The sequence below is a fragment of the Oncorhynchus tshawytscha genome, linkage group LG03 (assembly GCF_018296145.1).
Source record: "Oncorhynchus tshawytscha isolate Ot180627B linkage group LG03, Otsh_v2.0, whole genome shotgun sequence".
Lineage (NCBI taxonomy): Eukaryota > Metazoa > Chordata > Actinopteri > Salmoniformes > Salmonidae > Oncorhynchus > Oncorhynchus tshawytscha.
In genome coordinates this window covers 68,609,129-68,627,028 of record NC_056431.1, presented here as the reverse complement: position 1 = coordinate 68,627,028, position 17,900 = coordinate 68,609,129, and the positions used below count along the sequence as shown (strand labels likewise).

General features: G+C 44.0%; 1 protein-coding gene across 1 annotated transcript in view; it reads right to left on the bottom strand.

The window, feature by feature from the left end:
* tmtops2b (teleost multiple tissue opsin 2b) overlaps positions 1–11,855 on the bottom strand; it is a 51,755-nt gene extending 39,900 nt beyond the window's left edge. The window contains exon 1 of the mRNA XM_042319891.1: positions 10,727–11,855. Within this exon, the coding sequence (XP_042175825.1) occupies positions 10,727–11,093 (367 nt within the window). The 5' untranslated portion in view covers positions 11,094–11,855. The remainder of the gene's footprint in view (positions 1–10,726) is intronic.
* Positions 11,856–17,900: the final 6,045 nt, after the last annotated feature.

Here is a 17,900-nt window from a genome sequence, read left to right as displayed (position 1 = left end):
AACATTGGATAAGTCATACATAGATATGAACTTGGCCAACTTCAGATATGAATGCCATATTTCTGCTTCTGAACAAGCAATAACGTTCAGAGTCCTAAGAAGCATGTGGATTCTGTTTTGGTTTAAGCTTTTAAAATACGGTAATTGGTCAATAGACTGTAATAGACTTCCAAAGTCTGTAATTGGTCAATATTGACCAGAGGCGCTATTATATCTGACATAAAATTGTGGGAAGTCATTAAGTATTTACAAGTCATTAAGTAATTAGAAGTCATTAACCCTTTAACTCTTGGCCTATATGGATAAGGGCTATATTTAAATGTTTCTTACAGAAGAAATATGAAAAGCATACGCATAACCATGGTAATAATTGAAAGGCAACAGTTTAGAGATAATGGGAAAATGACTAGACCAAAGGTGAGTACACAACAGTTCACCTGACACACGACTGAATCCAACCTTTACACTTGATTTTACATGCATTTTACATTTACTGTACTTTTTGCCGCATATGATGATAAGGAAATCTGAAAATACTTTGGATGCATTCAGTAACAGGATAACAATAACCTGCAACATGTGGGGTGGGTGTAACATAAGACAAAACAATTCCGAGGGTTTGAGTGATGGTTTGAGGACTAAGTGGCCACACCCCTATAAAGATGCATGCTGACACTAGGGAAGGAAGTTCAGGAAGTGAATACATTTAATATATAAATGAACATGAACAAACCACGAACAACGCACCGACATGAAACAGATACAGAAACCGTAACACCTGGGGAAGGAACCAAAGGGTGTGACATAAAGAGGACCGGTAATACAAGGAGGTGATGAAGTCAAGGTGAGTGTCAATAAGTGCTGGTGGGCGTGACGATGGTGACAGGTGTGTGTAACAATCAGCAGTCTGGTGACCTAGAGGTCAGAGAGGGAGTACACGTGACAACCCCTCACCAAAGTGTGCAGCTCCTGTCATTTGAATGCACTTTTATGACTGAAATAAGAGTCTTCAACTCTCTCTATATATTTGTTTCTCTCCTAGCTGTGTTGTTGAGGAACTAGAGCACGTACACTTACAGTTGTTTTGTTTGGAACACAAGCCTACATCAAAGCGGTATTTATTATAATCCTCAATGTCTCATCTTTCAAAATACATTGAATTATCTTGATTTATAGCTCACACGCAAGCCTGCACACACATCTTCTTACAATTTCACGACACTATTTCATACTATTTTCATTTTAGCAAGACACAGCTCATTGGGTGTTTGAGCCGTTTCCCCCTGGAGGAACCTGTCAAACACAGACAGACGTGTCAGTGAGAGACCGTCAAACACAGACAGACGTGTCAGTGAGAGACAGTCAAACACAGACAGACATGTTAGTGAGAGACAGTCAAACACAGACAGACGTGTCAGTGAGAGACAGTCAAACACAGACAGACGTGTCAGTGAGAGACAGTCAAACACAGACAGACGTGTCAGTGAGAGACAGTCAAACACAGACAGACGTGTCAGTGAGAGACCGTCAAACACAGACAGACGTGTCAGTGAGAGACCGTCAAACACAGACAGACGTGTCAGTGAGAGACAGTCAAACACAGACAGACGTGTCAGTGAGAGACAATCAAACACAGACAGACGTGTCAGTGAGAGACCGTCAAACCCAGACAGACGTGTCAGTGAGAGACCGTCAAACCCAGACAGACGTGTCAGTGAGAGACCGTCAAACCCAGACAGACGTGTCAGTGAGAGACAGTCAAACCCACACAGACGTGTCAGTGAGAGACAGTCAAACCCACACAGACATGTCATTGCGAGACAGTCAAACCCAGACAGACATGTCATTGAGAGACAGTCAAACCCAGACAGACATGTCAGAGAGACAGTCAAACACAGACAGACATGTCAGTGAGAGACAGTCAAACCCACATAGACGTGTCAGTGAGAGACCGTCAAACACAGACAGACGTGTCAGTGAGAGACCGTCAAACCCACATAGACATGTCAGTGAGAGACAGTCAAACCCACATAGACGTGTCAGTGAGAGACCGTCAAACACAGACAGACGTGTCAGTGAGAGACCGTCAAACCCACATAGACATGTCAGTGAGAGACAGTCAAACACAGACATGTGTCTTTACACTTGTGTGTGTAAGGTAGTTGTGAAATTGTTAGATTACTTGTTAGATATTACTGCACGGTCGGAACTAGAAGCACAAGCATTTCGCAACACTCGCATTAACATCTGCTAACAATGTGTATGTGACCAATAAAATTTGATTTGATTTGACATGTTAGTGAGAGACCGTCAAACACAGACAGACATGTTGGTGAGAGACAGTCAGACCCAGACAGACATGTCAGTGAGAGACAGTCAAACCCAGACATGTCAGTGAGAGACAGTCAAACACAGACAGACATGTCAGTGAGAGACAGTCAAACACAGACAGACATGTCAGTGAGAGACAGTCAAACACAGACAGACATGTCAGTGAGAGACAGTCAAACACAGACAGACATGTCAGTGAGAGACCGTCAAACCCAAACAGACATGTCAGTGAGAGACAGTCAAACCCAGACAGACATGTCATTGAGAGACAGTCAAACCCAGACAGACATGTCATTGAGAGACAGTCAAACCCAGACATGTCAGTGAGAGACAGTCAAACCCAGACAGACATGTCATTGAGAGACAGTCAAACACAGACAGACATGTCAGTGTGAGACAGTCAAACCCAGACAGACATGTCAGTGTGAGACAGTCAAACCCAGACAGACATGTCAGTGAGAGACAGTCAAACCCAGACAGACATGTCAGTGTGAGACAGTCAAACCCAGACAGACATGTCAGTGAGAGACAGTCAAACCCAGACAGACATGTCAGTGTGAGACAGTCAAACCCAGACAGACATGTCAGTGTGAGACAGTCAAACCCAGACAGACATGTCAGTGTGAGACAGTCAAACCCAGACAGACATGTCAGTGTGACAGAGACAGTCAAACCCAGACAGACATGTCAGTGAGAGACAGTCAAACCCAGACAGACATGTCATTGAGAGACAGTCAAACCCAGACAGACATGTCATTGAGAGACAGTCAAACCCAGACAGACATGTCATTGAGAGACAGTCAAACCCAGACAGACATGTCAGTGAGAGACAGTCAAACCCAGACAGACATGTCAGTGAGAGACAGTCAAACCCAGACAGACATGTCAGTGAGAGACAGTCAAACCCAGACAGACATGTCATTGAGAGACAGTCAAACCCAGACAGACATGTCAGTGAGAGACAGTCAAACCCAGACAGACATGTCAGTGAGAGACAGTCAGTCAAAAGACAGACATGTCAGTGAGAGACAGACAGACAGACATGTCAGTGAGAGACAGTCAAACCCAGACAGACATGTCATTGAGAGACAGTCAAACCCAGACAGACATGTCAGTGAGAGACAGTCAAACCAGACAGACAGACATGTCAGTGAGAGACAGTCAAACCCAGACAGACATGTCATTGAGAGACAGTCAAACCAGACAGACATGTCAGTGAGAGACAGTCAAACCCAGACAGACATGTCATTGAGAGACAGTCAAACCCAGACAGACATGTCAGTGAGAGACAGTCAAACCCAGACAGACATTGAGAGACAGTCAAACCCAGACAGACATGTCAGTGAGAGACAGTCAAACCCAGACAGACATGTCATTGAGACAGACAGTCAAACACAGACAGACATGTCAGTGAGAGACAGTCAAACCCAGACAGACATGTCAGTGAGAGACAGTCAAACCCAGACAGACATGTCAGTGTGAGACAGTCAAACCCAGACAGACATGTCAGTGAGAGACAGTCAAACCCAGACAGACATGTCAGTGTGAGACAGTCAAACCCAGACAGACGTGTCAGTGAGAGACAGTCAAACCCATGTTTGCGAAAGTAGAAATCAAAGCAGCAGCCAGACCCAAAGACATGTTCCCTGAGTTCAGAGAAAGTCCAATCCGGTCACAGTGGAAGTGAGAATAATGAGAAAGGAGGATATAACCGAGAATATCTTCAAATATTCCTTCTTAAAGCCTTGGGGTTGGCCTTATGGAAAGAATGAGATATTCCCTGCTTGTCTGAGTTAGATAGCGGAGTGGAAACTAATAGGGAAGGACATTTTTTTATTCACTTCAAACCTTTCCTCACTCTTCATGAAGACATCCACCTGCTGTTTCTTCACGGTTGCAATTTCAGGGATGTACAAAAGCCAAAGGTATGTGGACACCTGCTCGTCGAACCTCTCATTCCAAAATCATGAGCATTAATAGGGAGTTGGTCCCCCCGTTGCTGCTTTAACAGCCTCCAATCTTCTGGGAAGGCTTTCTACTAGATGTTGGAACATTGCTTAGGGGACTTGCTTCCATTCAGCCACAAGAGCATTAGTGAGGTCAGGCACTGATGTTGGGCGATTAGGCCTGTCTCACAGTCGGCGTTCCAATTCATCCCAAAGATCTTAGATGGGGTTGAGGGCAGGGCTCTGTGCAAGCCAGTCAAGTTCTTCCACACCGATCTCGACAAACTATTTCTGTATGGACCTCGCTTTGTGCACGGGGACATTGTCATTCCTAAACATGAAAGGGCCTTCCGCAAACTGTTGCCACAAAGTTGGAAGCATTGTCTAGAATGTCACTGTAAGCTCTAATGTTACGATTTACCTTCACTGGAACTAAGGGGCCTAGCCCGAACCATGAAAAACAGCCCCGGACCATTATTCCTCCTCCTATGTGTGTGTGTGTAGTTGAGATGCGAATCAATTTCACTGAAGGACAGAAAATTCACTGGTACACTGCATTTGTCACGTATAATCCCTCTCCGGCCTCTAGGCTGCTGATTATCCTGCACACCTGTCACCATCGTCTCGCACACCTGCGCCTCATGACACTTACCTGGACTCCTTCACCTCCTTGATTATCTTCCCTATATCTGTCACTCCCCTTGGTTCTTTCCTCAGGTGTTATTGACTCTGTTTTCATGTCGGTGCATTGTTTGTTTTGTGTTCATTTCTTTTATTTAATAAAACACTCACTCCCTGAACTTGCTTCCTGACTCTCAGCGCACTCGTTATAGCCTTGAATGATTTTAAAATACACACAACCTTAAAAGATTTTCCAATCTAACTTATGTAGTTCTCTCTCCACTTTTGTGTTAAAAAAATATCTGACACATATTTAGTGACTGTAGATCAAGAATTCAAGTCCACAGAAACATGAAAATCTGAGGCAGCGGGAAGATCTATACACTGGCCTGAGATGAGCTGAGCAAGAAGAAAATAAATCTTTATAATAATGTTAACTGCCTCCTAGATTGAATCCTACTACGCCGGCTCTGACACTCGTCGGATGTGGCAGGGCGTAAAAACGATTAGGTACTACAAAGGGAAGCCCAGCCATGAGCTGCCCAGTCACTCGTGCTTACGGGATGTGCAAAATGCCTTTTATGCTCACTTTGAGGCAAGGAACACTGACACATGTATGAGAGCACCAGCTGTTCTGGATAACTGTGTGATCACGCTCTACGTAGCCAATGTGACCAAGACCTTTAAATAGGTCAACATTCACCAAAAATATGCGGGGCCAGATGGGTTACCAGGACGTGTACTCAAAGCATGCGCAGACCAACTGACATGTTCAATCTCTCCCTGACTGAGTCTGTAATACCTACATGTTTCAAACAGACCACCATAGTCCCTGTGCCCAAGACAGAAAAGGTAGCCTGCCTAAATGATTACCGCCCGTAGCACTCACGTCGGTAGCCATGAAGTGCTTTGAAAGGCTGGTCATGGCTCACATTAACATCATCATGCCAGAAACCCTAGACCCACCCCAATTCGCATACCGCCCCAACAGATCCACAGATGATGCAATTTCAACTGCACTCCCCACTGCCCTTTCCCACCTGTAAAAAATAACACCTATGTGAGAATGCTGTTCATTGACTACAGCTCAGCATTCAACACCATAGTGCCCAAAAATCTCATCACTAAGCTAAGGACCCTGGGACTAAACACCTCCCTCTGCAACTGGATCCTGGACTTCCTGATGGGCCACCCCCAGGTGGTAATTGTAGGCAACAACACATCTGCCACGCTGATCCTCAACACTGGGGCAATCAGGGGTGCCTGCTTAGTGTTTGGTGTTTGGCCTTGTAGTCGTGGGTGACCAGGGAGCACAGGAGGGGTGCCAGGTCAACAACCTCTCTCTTAATGTGAGAAAGACAAAGGAGCTGATTGTGGAATATAGGAAAAGGAGGGCCCCATTAACATCTACGGGACTGATGTGGAGCGGGTCAAGAGTTTCAAGTTCTTTGGTGTCCACATCACTAACAAACTACGGTCCAAACACATCAAGAGAGTTGTGAAGAGGGCATGACAATACCTTTTCCCCCTCAGAAGATTGAAAAGATTTGGCATGGGTCCCCAGATCCTCAAAAGGTTCTGCAGCTGCACCATCGAGAGCATCCTGCCTGGTTGCATTACCGCCTGGTATGGCGCTACAGAGGGTAGTACGTACGGCCCAGTACATCACTGGGGCCAAGATTCCTGACATCCAGGACCTATATACTAGGCGGTGTCAGAGGAAGGCCCAAAGAATTGTCAGACTCCAGTCACCCAAGTCATAGACTGTTTTCTCTGCTACCGTACGGTAAGTGGTACCGGAGTGCCAAGTCTAGGACCAAAAGGCTCCTTAACAGCTTCTACCTCCAAGCCATAATCAAATGGCGACCCGGACTATTTACATTGACCCCTCCCCCCTTTGTTTTTACACTGCTGCTACTCGCTGTTTATTATCTATGCATGGTCACTTTACAAATGACCTTGATTAACCTGTACCCCTGCACATAGACTCGGTACCGGTACCCCCTGTATATTGTTATGTGCAGTTCTTGTGTTGCCTTTTGACTGATTCGATTTTTTAAACTTTTGTTTATTTAGTAAATATTTTCTTAACGCTACTTCTTGAACTGCACTGTTGGTTGAGGGCGCATGTGACAAATACATTTTGATTTGATAACTCTATTTAATATGACAGGAATGCATTTTTACTCTAGTGAGAATTTCCTTTTCCAAGTACTTCTCCTACTCCAATACTGTGCATTCAAATTGCTATATTCTACGCTATGCTCCCGAACATAATTTTTCCCAATCTCTCATTCAGACTTCTTCACTTCACTCTGCCACCTCCTACCAAGGATCTCTGCACTCTGTTTGAGACAGAAGGACCCTTTCCACTGGGCACAGGCGTCAATTCAATGTATATTCCACATTAGTTCAACATCATTTCATTGAAATGACGTGGAAATAACATTGATTCAACCAGTGTGTGCCCAGTGGTTTGGCTTCCCCAGCAACCCTCCTCAGAGTAACGGATGTCGTTACAAATAGCTATTCCTTTGATTAGCCTGTTTGCTAATTCGGATGACCCAAAGCAAATGGTTTTACTTCAAAGCCTAGATGGAGTTGAACACATCACACGGAAGAGAGGATGGGTTTTTCTGCATAACATTACCGAAATAAATGAAATCAAAGAGTCAGTAGTCCACTTGAAAAGCATGACCATGTGGAGTTTCTTTCTTCGAGCCACACTCCTCAATCCCTTTTCCCAGCCACAGTGAGCCCATAGCATTTGTGTATATAAACGGACCATGGCCATGTTACTGCCAATCTCAGTTCAGGAAATGGCCGGGACGGTTATCACAGAATTCAGATAACTCGTTGTGACATTTGCCAAATCTTAGCCAGAACCACATGTCTTGTTATAGCAAGGGAGTCATCTCAGACATCCCAGACCTATAGCAACAGCACTAGGTCTGGGAATAATTTCGGATTTTCTTGGCCACTTCAAAAGGGGAGAAAATACATCTGTCCAAAGAGACTTAAGAGTCTGCAGACTGCAGCCCACATGGCTAAAAGCTCCTCAGAGGGAAATATAATGTCTTATGTTGGAGCTCTAACCTCAGTCCACATGGCATTTTTGTGTTGTTGTGGTCCCTGGGAGAATAAGGACAGCAACCTCTGACTATTAAATTAAATGTTTATTTAATATGTAAATATCAATCCAAACTATATAAATTATTGGATAAATTATTGGACTATATATAAATTCACACACACATATATATATATATATATATATATATATATATATATATATATATATATATATTATATATATATTACCGGTCAAATGTTTTCGCCCCAGTCTAAGGTTCTGAGCGCTCTGGAGCAGGTTTTCATCAAGGATCTCTCTGCACTTTGCGCTGTTCACCTTTGCCTCGATCCTGACTAGTCTCCCAGTCCCTGCCACTGAAAAACATCCCCACAGCATGATGCTGCCACCACCATTTTTCACCATAGGGATGGTGCCAGGTTTCCTCGAGACGTGACGCTTGGCATTCAGGCCAAAGACTTCAATCTTGGTTTCATCAGACCGGAGAATCTTGTTTCTCATGGTCTGAGAGTCTTTAGGTGCCTTTTGGCAAACTCCAAGCGGGCTGTCATGTGCCTTTTACTGAGGAGTGGCTTCCATCTGGCCACTCTATCATAAAGGCCTGATTGGTGGAGTGCTGCATAGATGGTTGTCCTTCTGGAAGGTTCTCCCATCTCCACAGAGGATCTCTATAGCTCTGTCAGAGTGATCATCGGGTTCTTGGTCACCTCCCTGACCAAGACCCTTCTCCCCCGATTGCTCAGTTTGGCTAGGTTTGGCTAGGTGGCCAACTCTAGGGAGAGTCTTGGTGGTTACAAACTTCTTCCATTTAAGAACGATGGAGGCCACTGTGTTCTTGGGGATCTTCAATGCTGCAAATATTTTTCCGTACACTTCCCCAGATCTGTGCTTCGACACAATCTTGTCTCGGAGCTCTACGGACAATTCCTTTGACCTCATGGCTCGGTTTTTGCTCTGACGTGCACTGTCAACTGTGGGACCTTATATAGAAAGGTGTGTGCCTTTCCAAATCATGTCCAATCAATGGAATTTACCACAGGTGGACTCCAAGTTGTAGAAACATCTCAAGGATAATCAATGGAAACAGGATGCACCTAAGATAAAGACTCATAACAACGGGTCTGAATACTTATGTAAATAAGGTATTTCAGTTGTTGTTGTTTTTTATACATTTGCAAACATTTCTAAAAACCTGTTTTCGCTTTGTCATTATATGGTGTTGTGTGTAAATTGCTCAGGACATTTTTTTTTATTTAAACCATTTTAGAATAAGGCTGTAAAGTAACAAGATGTTGAAAAAAGTCAAGATGTCTGAGTACCTTCCAAAGGGCACTGCAAATATACTGTATATAATCCAATAATTATATGGATTTATATATAATCCAAACATTTATCCATATAATGTATAATGTATCTAACCGTTACTGTATATATACTATATATAAGTCCAATAAATAATCATTATTATGCCTTAGTGCATGTAGCCTTTGCCTTCTATGTTTTATTACACAATGCATTGTGTGCTTATAGTACAGTGTGTTGATGATATTGTATGCTTGATGTAGACTATGCCTTCTTCACTACTCCGTGCATTGTAACCTATGCTCTGCTTTAGCGCATTTCAAAAACCACTAGCCGACACCCCGTCTCACCGTCAGAATTTAGTCAGCTAAGTGGGTAGGCTATTATGCACATTGCGCATCTGGACATCAACACAGAGACAAACTCGAAATGCTCCATTGACATTATTGTGACAAGTTGGGGACACATTTAGAAAACAACTTTTAGCTATTCATTTTTGTGAAAATAACTAATTTGAAGACATTTAGAATAATATTCCATAAAACTGGGGCGGCAGGTAGCCTAGTGGTTAGAGGCAGGTTGCCTAGTGGTTAGAGGCAGGTAACCTAGTGGTTAGAGGCAGGTAGCCTAGTGGTTAGAGCGTTGGATTAGTATCCCGATCGAATCCCCGAGCTGACAAGGTAAAAATCTGTCATTCTGCTCCTAAACGAGGCAGTTAACCCACTGTTCCTAGGCTGTCATAGAAAATAAGAATTTGTTCTTAACTGACTTGCCTCGTTAAACAAATAAAACTTGATTTGAGTATAAGAAGCTGCTACCCAGAGCAGTTGAAATTCTTGCAGTAAGACCAGATAAAACGAACCTACATAAATAGGGCATGCTAAACCATCTGAAGGTTTTAGTTCAGGCTAAACATTTAATAAGGACTATGAAATTACTTTTTAAAGATGATAAAAGTTTAAAGTTCCATTAACTGAGTAAATATACAGCAGCCCTACTACACTGTAAAAAAATATTTGTTGAGTCAACTTAAAAAAGTTTGTTACCCTGCTGCCTTAAAAGTTTAAGTTAAATAATATCGGAATGTCATGTTGCGTTAACTTCATCTAAAGTATTTTCAACCTAGTATAGTAAGTGAAACTGACAAATGTGTTTTAAATGACATGTTGAGTGAATTTCATACTTTTAGTCAAAAGTAACATTCTTGTAAAATGATTCACCATGAACAAGCACAATTGGGACTAAACCTCATCTGGAGTTTGAAATCAGAACCTTTCTTGGTGAAAGCCACTGGAAAATCCTGCTATGCCACCAGGTCTGTGGCCAAGGAATAAATTGGTAACAGATTTACTGCCAATATACATGAATCAATTTGCTCTAATTTCTCACTAACAGCCTTTATTAGGCTGTAGAGACGCATCTCGGGTCGACTCACCGAAGCAGGAGTTGATGAAGCCATACCACAAGCAGCCGTGGCGGCCCAGGAGCCACTTTCCCTTGATACTGGAGGTGAAGCTGAGCGTGGTGCCGAACGTGCACACCAGCATGTCGCTCACGCTGATGTTGAGTAGGAGCATGTTGACCGGAGTACGCAGAGTTTTAAACTTGCAGAAGAGAAGCAGTACGACGAAGTTGTTGAGGAAGCCGAAGGTCATGATCAAGCCCAGGAACACAGAGAGCACGATGAAGCCAGTCCTGGACAGAGTCTCTTTCGGATCGTCGCGCCACTCCCGGTCCAGGAAACGGAACGGGTCGTCGCTCACGTTGTAGGTGTAGTTGAGGCCAGCCAGATCAGAAAACATCCTGGATGATGTTCACGAACGCTCATATTACTCAGGCTGGGAGACGTTTGGCTGAGTTGGGGCATGCAGTGCGCGCGGAGCTCATACCATCATTGCCTGGCCATGTGTCTCTCTATCTCTCGCCCCCATGTCAGCCCTTCACATAATGTCCAGACCTCAGTTTAATAGACTAGTCTACAGCTTGTCCCGTTAATCACGGTGAAATATTACTCTTTCCATCAGTACAGTTTTGTTACGTCAAAAACACATCCACTAGACTACTGCGCGGCGGTAGTTTTCTCTAGCTTTGAGTTTCACTGGGGGAAAAAATGTGTTTTTCAAATAACGTTCTTACAAGTGCAAGCTAACAACATACTTGTGGTGATACTGTGTCCCATCAAGTCTATTGAAGATTGGAGGAGGTGATATCTCAACTGCGTGGCGAGGGTGCAAGGCAATCCCGGGGTGTGCACACACTGTTCCCAATTGCTAGGAAATTACTAAAATACATGATTAATTATTGTTCATTATATTATCGCTGACCGACATACATTAAGAGCGCATTAACCATTTATCTTAATTTGGCAGATTTCTTGCCAAATACTTTTAGATTTAGCCTACAATTTTATGTTTTTGTTCAAGATAGCATACAATTTCTATTTTTTGATTCAATGGCCAGGCGACTGTAAAAAATTGGCTCTCTTTTGTCTTTGTGATCTAAATCCCATCTTCAGTTCTTGTGTACCTCGCTCCTTTGCTACTGTTGAATTTAGTGATCAGTGAGGGCGCGCGAGCCTGAGAGTCCTCCGTTCCAAGTACAGTGCAGATTATTATAGCCAGATTTTACGTCACGATAGAGAGAGAATCGTCCTGCTCGAGTAATCGACTGGCATCGAACCCTAGTCGTCAGCGCTCTACAATACAAAGCATAAATGGACACTTTACCTCCAAATCCAAATGATCCATGGTTAAATGTTGTAAACATAGGAATGTCAGTTTAATTATGTGACAATAATAACCCACTGGGCACAGCCGTCAGTCAATTCAACATCTATTCCAAATTGGTTCAACAATTTAATTGAAATAAAGTGGAAACCACGTTGATTCAATCAATGGGAACTGGGAACATTGACAAAAAACTTCAGTGATGGTGCTCCCGAGTGGCGCAGTGGTCTAAGGCACTGCAGCGATTATGGGTTCGAGTCCAGGCTCTGTTGCAGCCGGCCACGACCGGGAGAACCATGGGGCGGCGCACAATTAGCCCAGCGTTGTCCGAGTTAGGGGAGGGCAGGGATGACCCTGCCCGATCGTGCACTAGCGACTCCTGCGCTCCGGGCGCATTGCACGCTGACACAGTTGCAAGGTGTTTCCTCTGACACATTGGTTAAGTGAGCATTGTTTCAAGCTTGGCTGGGCTGTGTTTTGGAGGATGCACGCTCTCGACCTTCGTCTCTCCCGAGGACATGCGGGAGTTGCAGCGATGAGACAAGAATGAAATCATGAATATGGGTAAACAAAAGAAGGCTTCCGTGACACTCTATGTGAACTCTGAAGGAAAATAACACTGGAAGGAAAATAACGCAGTTCTCTTTGTATTCACACGGCCCTTGCCTTTAAATGAAGACTCAACTCTTTTCACTTCAACTATTTTGAACCAAGATCTTTTCCCAAGATGCCCCCTGGGTTTTTACAAAGTGCAGGACAAGCCATTCAATCAGAATGCGTTATATGGACAGCTAGATATACTGTACCTCCTTACATTTAAAAATAAGACATCGTACTTGTAATCAGAAGATACTATTAACATGTCAATTTGATTGGTAACAGAATAAAAAGCAACATAATAACTGCAGAATAAATAATGCTGTAATTGAAAATTGTACACCCAATGTAGGCTACTGCCCCTTTAAGAGCTAGAATAGATTTTGTAGCTTATGTGATTCTCACCAAATCTGTTGTATTTTCACACTATTCAAACTCCACAACCAATAACAGTTTATGAAGCTCTCTTAGCCTTTAGATCACATATTGCAAACAAATCATCTGAACTAAAAACTCCACACATGGAATTTCTGTGAGTCCTTGACAATCGCTAGTCAATATCCAAAAACAGCGCACATTTTTTTTCCCGCGAACCTCCAAATCATCGTCTCTGTTTTGTGGCACCAATGTGAGGGTATATGGCAGAGGAAACGGTGTTGCCGTAGTCAGTGGTGGAAAAAGTACTCAATACTCATACTTGACTAAAAGTAAAGATACCTTAATAGAAAAGTGAAAGTCACCATGTAAAATACTACTTGAGTAAAAGTCTAAAAGTATTTGGTTTAAATATACAGTTGGGCAAAAAAGTATTTAGTCAGCCACCAATTGTGCAAGTTCTCCCACTTAAAAAGATGAGAGAGGCCTTCGTAAGAAGCATTTCAAGGTCCTGGAGTGGCCTAGCCAGTCTCCAGATCTTTTTTAAATTTTTTATTTCACCTTTATTTAACCAGGTAGGCTAGTTGAGAACAAGTTCTCATTTGCAACTGCGACCTGGCCAAGATAAAGCATAGCAGTGTGAGCAGACAACACAGAGTTACACATGGAATAAACAATTAACAAGTCAATAACACAGTAGAAAACAAAGGGGGGAGTCTATATACAATGTGTGCAAAAGGCATGAGCAGGTAGGCGAATAATTACAATTTTGCAGATTAACACTGGAGTGATAAATGATCAGATGGTCATGTACAGGTAGAGATATTGGTGTGCAAAAGAGCAGAAAAGTAAATAAATAAAAACAGTATGGGGATGAGGTAGGTGAAAATGGGTGGGCTATTTACCAATAGACTATGTACAGCTGCAGCGATCGGTTAGCTGCTCAGATAGCTGATGTTTGAAGTTGGTGAGGGAGATAAAAGTCTCCAACTTCAGCGATTTTTGCAATTCGTTCCAGTCACAGGCAGCAGAGTACTGGAACGAAAGGCGGCCAAATGAGGTGTTGGCTTTAGGGATGATCAGTGAGATACACCTGCTGGAGCGCGTGCTACGGATGGGTGTTGCCATCGTGACCAGTGAACTGAGATAAGGCGGAGCTTTACCTAGCATGGACTTGTAGATGACCTGGAGCCAGTGGGTCTGGCGACGAATATGTAACGAGGGCCAGCCGACTAGAGCATACAAGTCGCAGTGGTGGGTGGAATAAGGTGCTTTAGTGACAAAACGGATGGCACTGTGATAGACTGCATCCAGTTTGCTGAGTAGAGTGTTGGAAGCCATTTTGTAGATGACATTGCCGAAGTCGAGGATCGGTAGGATGGTCAGTTTTACTAGGGTAAGCTTGGCGGCGTGAGTGAAGGAGGCTTTGTTGCGGAATAGAAAGCAGACTCTTGATTTGATTTTCGATTGGAGATGTTTGATATGAGTCTGGAAGGAGAGTTTGCAGTCTAGCCAGACACCTAGGTACTTATAGATGTCCACATATTCAAGGTCGGAACCATCCAGGGTGGTGATGCTAGTCGGGCATGCGGGTGCAGGCAGCGATCGGTTGAAAAGCATGCATTTGGTTTTACTAGCGTTTAAGAGCAGTTGGAGGCCACGGAAGGAGTGTTGTATGGCATTGAAGCTTGTTTGGAGGTTAGATAGCACAGTGTCCAATGACGGGCCGAAAGTATATAGAATGGTGTTGTCTGCGTAGAGGTGGATCAGGGAATCGCCCGCAGCAAGAGCAACATCATTGATATATACAGAGAAAAGAGTCGGTCCGAGAATTGAACCCTGTGGCACCCCCATAGAGACTGCCAGAGGACCGGACAGCATGCCCTCCGATTTGACACACTGAACTCTGTCTGCAAAGTAATTGGTGAACCAGGCAAGGCAGTCATCCGAAAAACCGAGGCTACTGAGTCTGCCGATAAGAATATGGTGATTGACAGAGTCGAAAGCCTTGGCAAGGTCAATGAAGACGGCTGCACAGTACTGTCTTTTATCGATGGCGGTTATGATATCGTTTAGTACCTTGAGTGTGGCTGAGGTGCACCCGTGACCGGCTCGGAAACCAGATTGCACAGCGGAGAAGGTACGGTGGGATTCGAGATGGTCAGTGACCTGTTTGTTGACTTGGCTTTCGAAGACCTTAGATAGGCAGGGCAGGATGGATATAGGTCTGTAACAGTTTGGGTCCAGGGTGTCTCCCCCTTTGAAGAGGGGGATGACTGCGGCAGCTTTCCAATCCTTGGGGATCTCAGACGATATGAAAGAGAGGTTGAACAGGCTGGTAATTGGGGTTGCGACAAAGGCGGCGGATAGTTTCAGAAATAGGGGGTCCAGATTGTCAAGCCCAGCTGATTTGTACGGGTCCAGGTTTTGCAGCTCTTTCAGAACATCTGCTATCTGGATTTGGGTAAAGGAGAACCTGGAGAGGCTTGGGCGAGGAGCTGCCGGGGGTGGAGCTGTTGGCCGAGGTTGGAGTAGCCAGGCGGAAGGCATGGCCAGCCGTTGAGAAATGCTTATTGAAGTTTTCGATAATCATGGATTTATCGGTGGTGACCGTGTTACCTAGCCTCAGTGCAGTGGGCAGCTGGGAGGAGGTGCTCTTGTTCTCCATGGACTTCACAGTGTCCCAGAACTTTTTGGAGTTGGAGCTACAGGATGCAAACTTCTGCCTGAAGAAGCTGGCCTTAGCTTTCCTGACTGACTGCGCGTATTGGTTCCGGACTTCCCTGAACAGTTGCATATCACAGGGACTATTCAATGCTATTGCAGTCCGCCACAGGATGTTTTTGTGCTGGTCGAGGGCAGTCAGGTCTGGGGTGAACCAAGGACTGTATCTGTTCTTAGTTCTGCATTTTTTGAACAGAGCATGCTTATCTAAAATGGTGAGGAAGTTACTTTTAAAGAATGACCAGGCATCCTCAACTGACGGGATGAGGTCAATGTCCTTCCAGGATACCCGGGCCAGGTCGATTAGAAAGGCCTGCTCACAGAAGTGTTTTAGTGAGCGTTTGACAGTGATGAGGGGTGGTCATTTGACTGCGGCTCCGTAGCGGATACAGGCAATGAGGCAGTGATCGCTGAGATCCTGGTTGAAGACAGCGGAGGTGTATTTGGAGGGCCAGTTGGTCAGGATGACGTCTATGAGGGTGCCCTTGTTTACAGAGTTAGGGTTGTACCTGGTGGGTTCCTTGATGATTTGTGTGAGATTGAGGGCATCTAGCTTAGATTGTAGGACTGGCGGGGTGTTAAGCATATCCCAGTTTAGGTCACCTAACAGAACAAACTCTGAGGCTAGATAGGGGGCGATCAATTCACAAATGGTGTCCAGGGCACAGCTGGGAGCTGAGGGGGGTCGGTAGCAGGCGGCAACAGTGAGAGACTTATTTCTGGAGAGAATAATTTTCAAAATTAGTAGTTCGAACTGTTTGGGTCTCAACCCCATAGAACATCTTTGGAGGGAGTTGAAAGTCCGTGTTGCCCTCTCTCATCTTTTTAAGTGGGAGAACTTGCACAATTGGTGGCTGACTAAATACTTTTTTGCCCCACTGTATGTAAGTATAAAGAGTAAATGTAATTGCTAAAATATACTTAAGTATCAAAAGTAAAAGTATAAATAATTTCAACCTCCTTACATTAATAAGCAAACCAGACAGGACAATTTTTTAAATATTTTTTTAAGGACAGATAGCCTGGGGCACACTCCACCACTCAGACTTAATTTACAAACAAGCATTTGTGTTTAGTGAGTCCGCCAGATCAGAGGCAGTAGGGATTACCAGGTGTGTTCTCTTGATAAGTGTGTGAATTGGATAATTTTCCTGTCAAAAACGAGTACTTCTGGGCATCAGGGAAAATGTATGGAGTTAAAACTACATTGTTTTCTTTAGGAATGTAGTGAAGTAAAAGTAAAAGTTGCTAAAAAAATATAAATAGTAAAGTAAAGTACAGATACCCCAAAAAACTACTTGAGTAGTACCTTGAAGTATATAAGTAATTAAGTATTTTAAGTATTTTACACCACTGGCAGTAGTCAAGTGTGTGGTGTGAGAATAAAAACAAGCGAACCTGGGTAGCTTTGTGTTCACATTGTCCTAAAAAAGTGAAACCGACCAAGGAATTCAAGTAAACTGAACTCAGACCACCTCTGGAGAGGGTCTCAGTTCGGTTCGCTTTGGGGGCTCTTTTGAGGGGTCTGAGTTCCTTTGGAGTGTTCACACTGCACAAAAAAATTAAGCCAACCACACTGTTCACAAAACACACAAAAAATGGCTGAAAGGGACCAAATGTGAAAACAAGCTAAGAATTTGTCATAATAAAGTGGAATTTGGACTTGTGGATAGAATGAGAGAAACCAATCTAGAGATGTACAATTAATATGAATGAGTATTTGATCAATTCCCCCAAAAGGGTTTGGCCAGCTTATGGACATAAGCCTTTCTGTAACAGCAGAATTAGAGCTAAAAACGGGTAACCTCATCCAAAATAAAATTCTGGAGATGCTGTGAGCTGAAGGATTCATGAATATATTGTCTGAGTTCGAAACGAACATCCAGCAATCAGGTATACAATTACACAACTGAGAGCATCCTGTCGGGCTGTAGCACAGCCTGGTACAGCAACTGCACCGCCCACAACCACAGGGCTCTCCAGAGGGTGGTGCGGTCTGCCCAATGCCTCAGTGGGGGCAAACTACCTGCCCTCCAGGACACCTACAGCACCCAATGTCACAGGAAGGCCAAAAAGATCATCAATCACCTGAGCCACAGCTTGTTCACCCCGCTATCATCCAGAAGGCGAGGTCAGTACAGGTGCATCAAAGCTGGGACTGAGAGACTGAAAAACAGCTTCTATCTC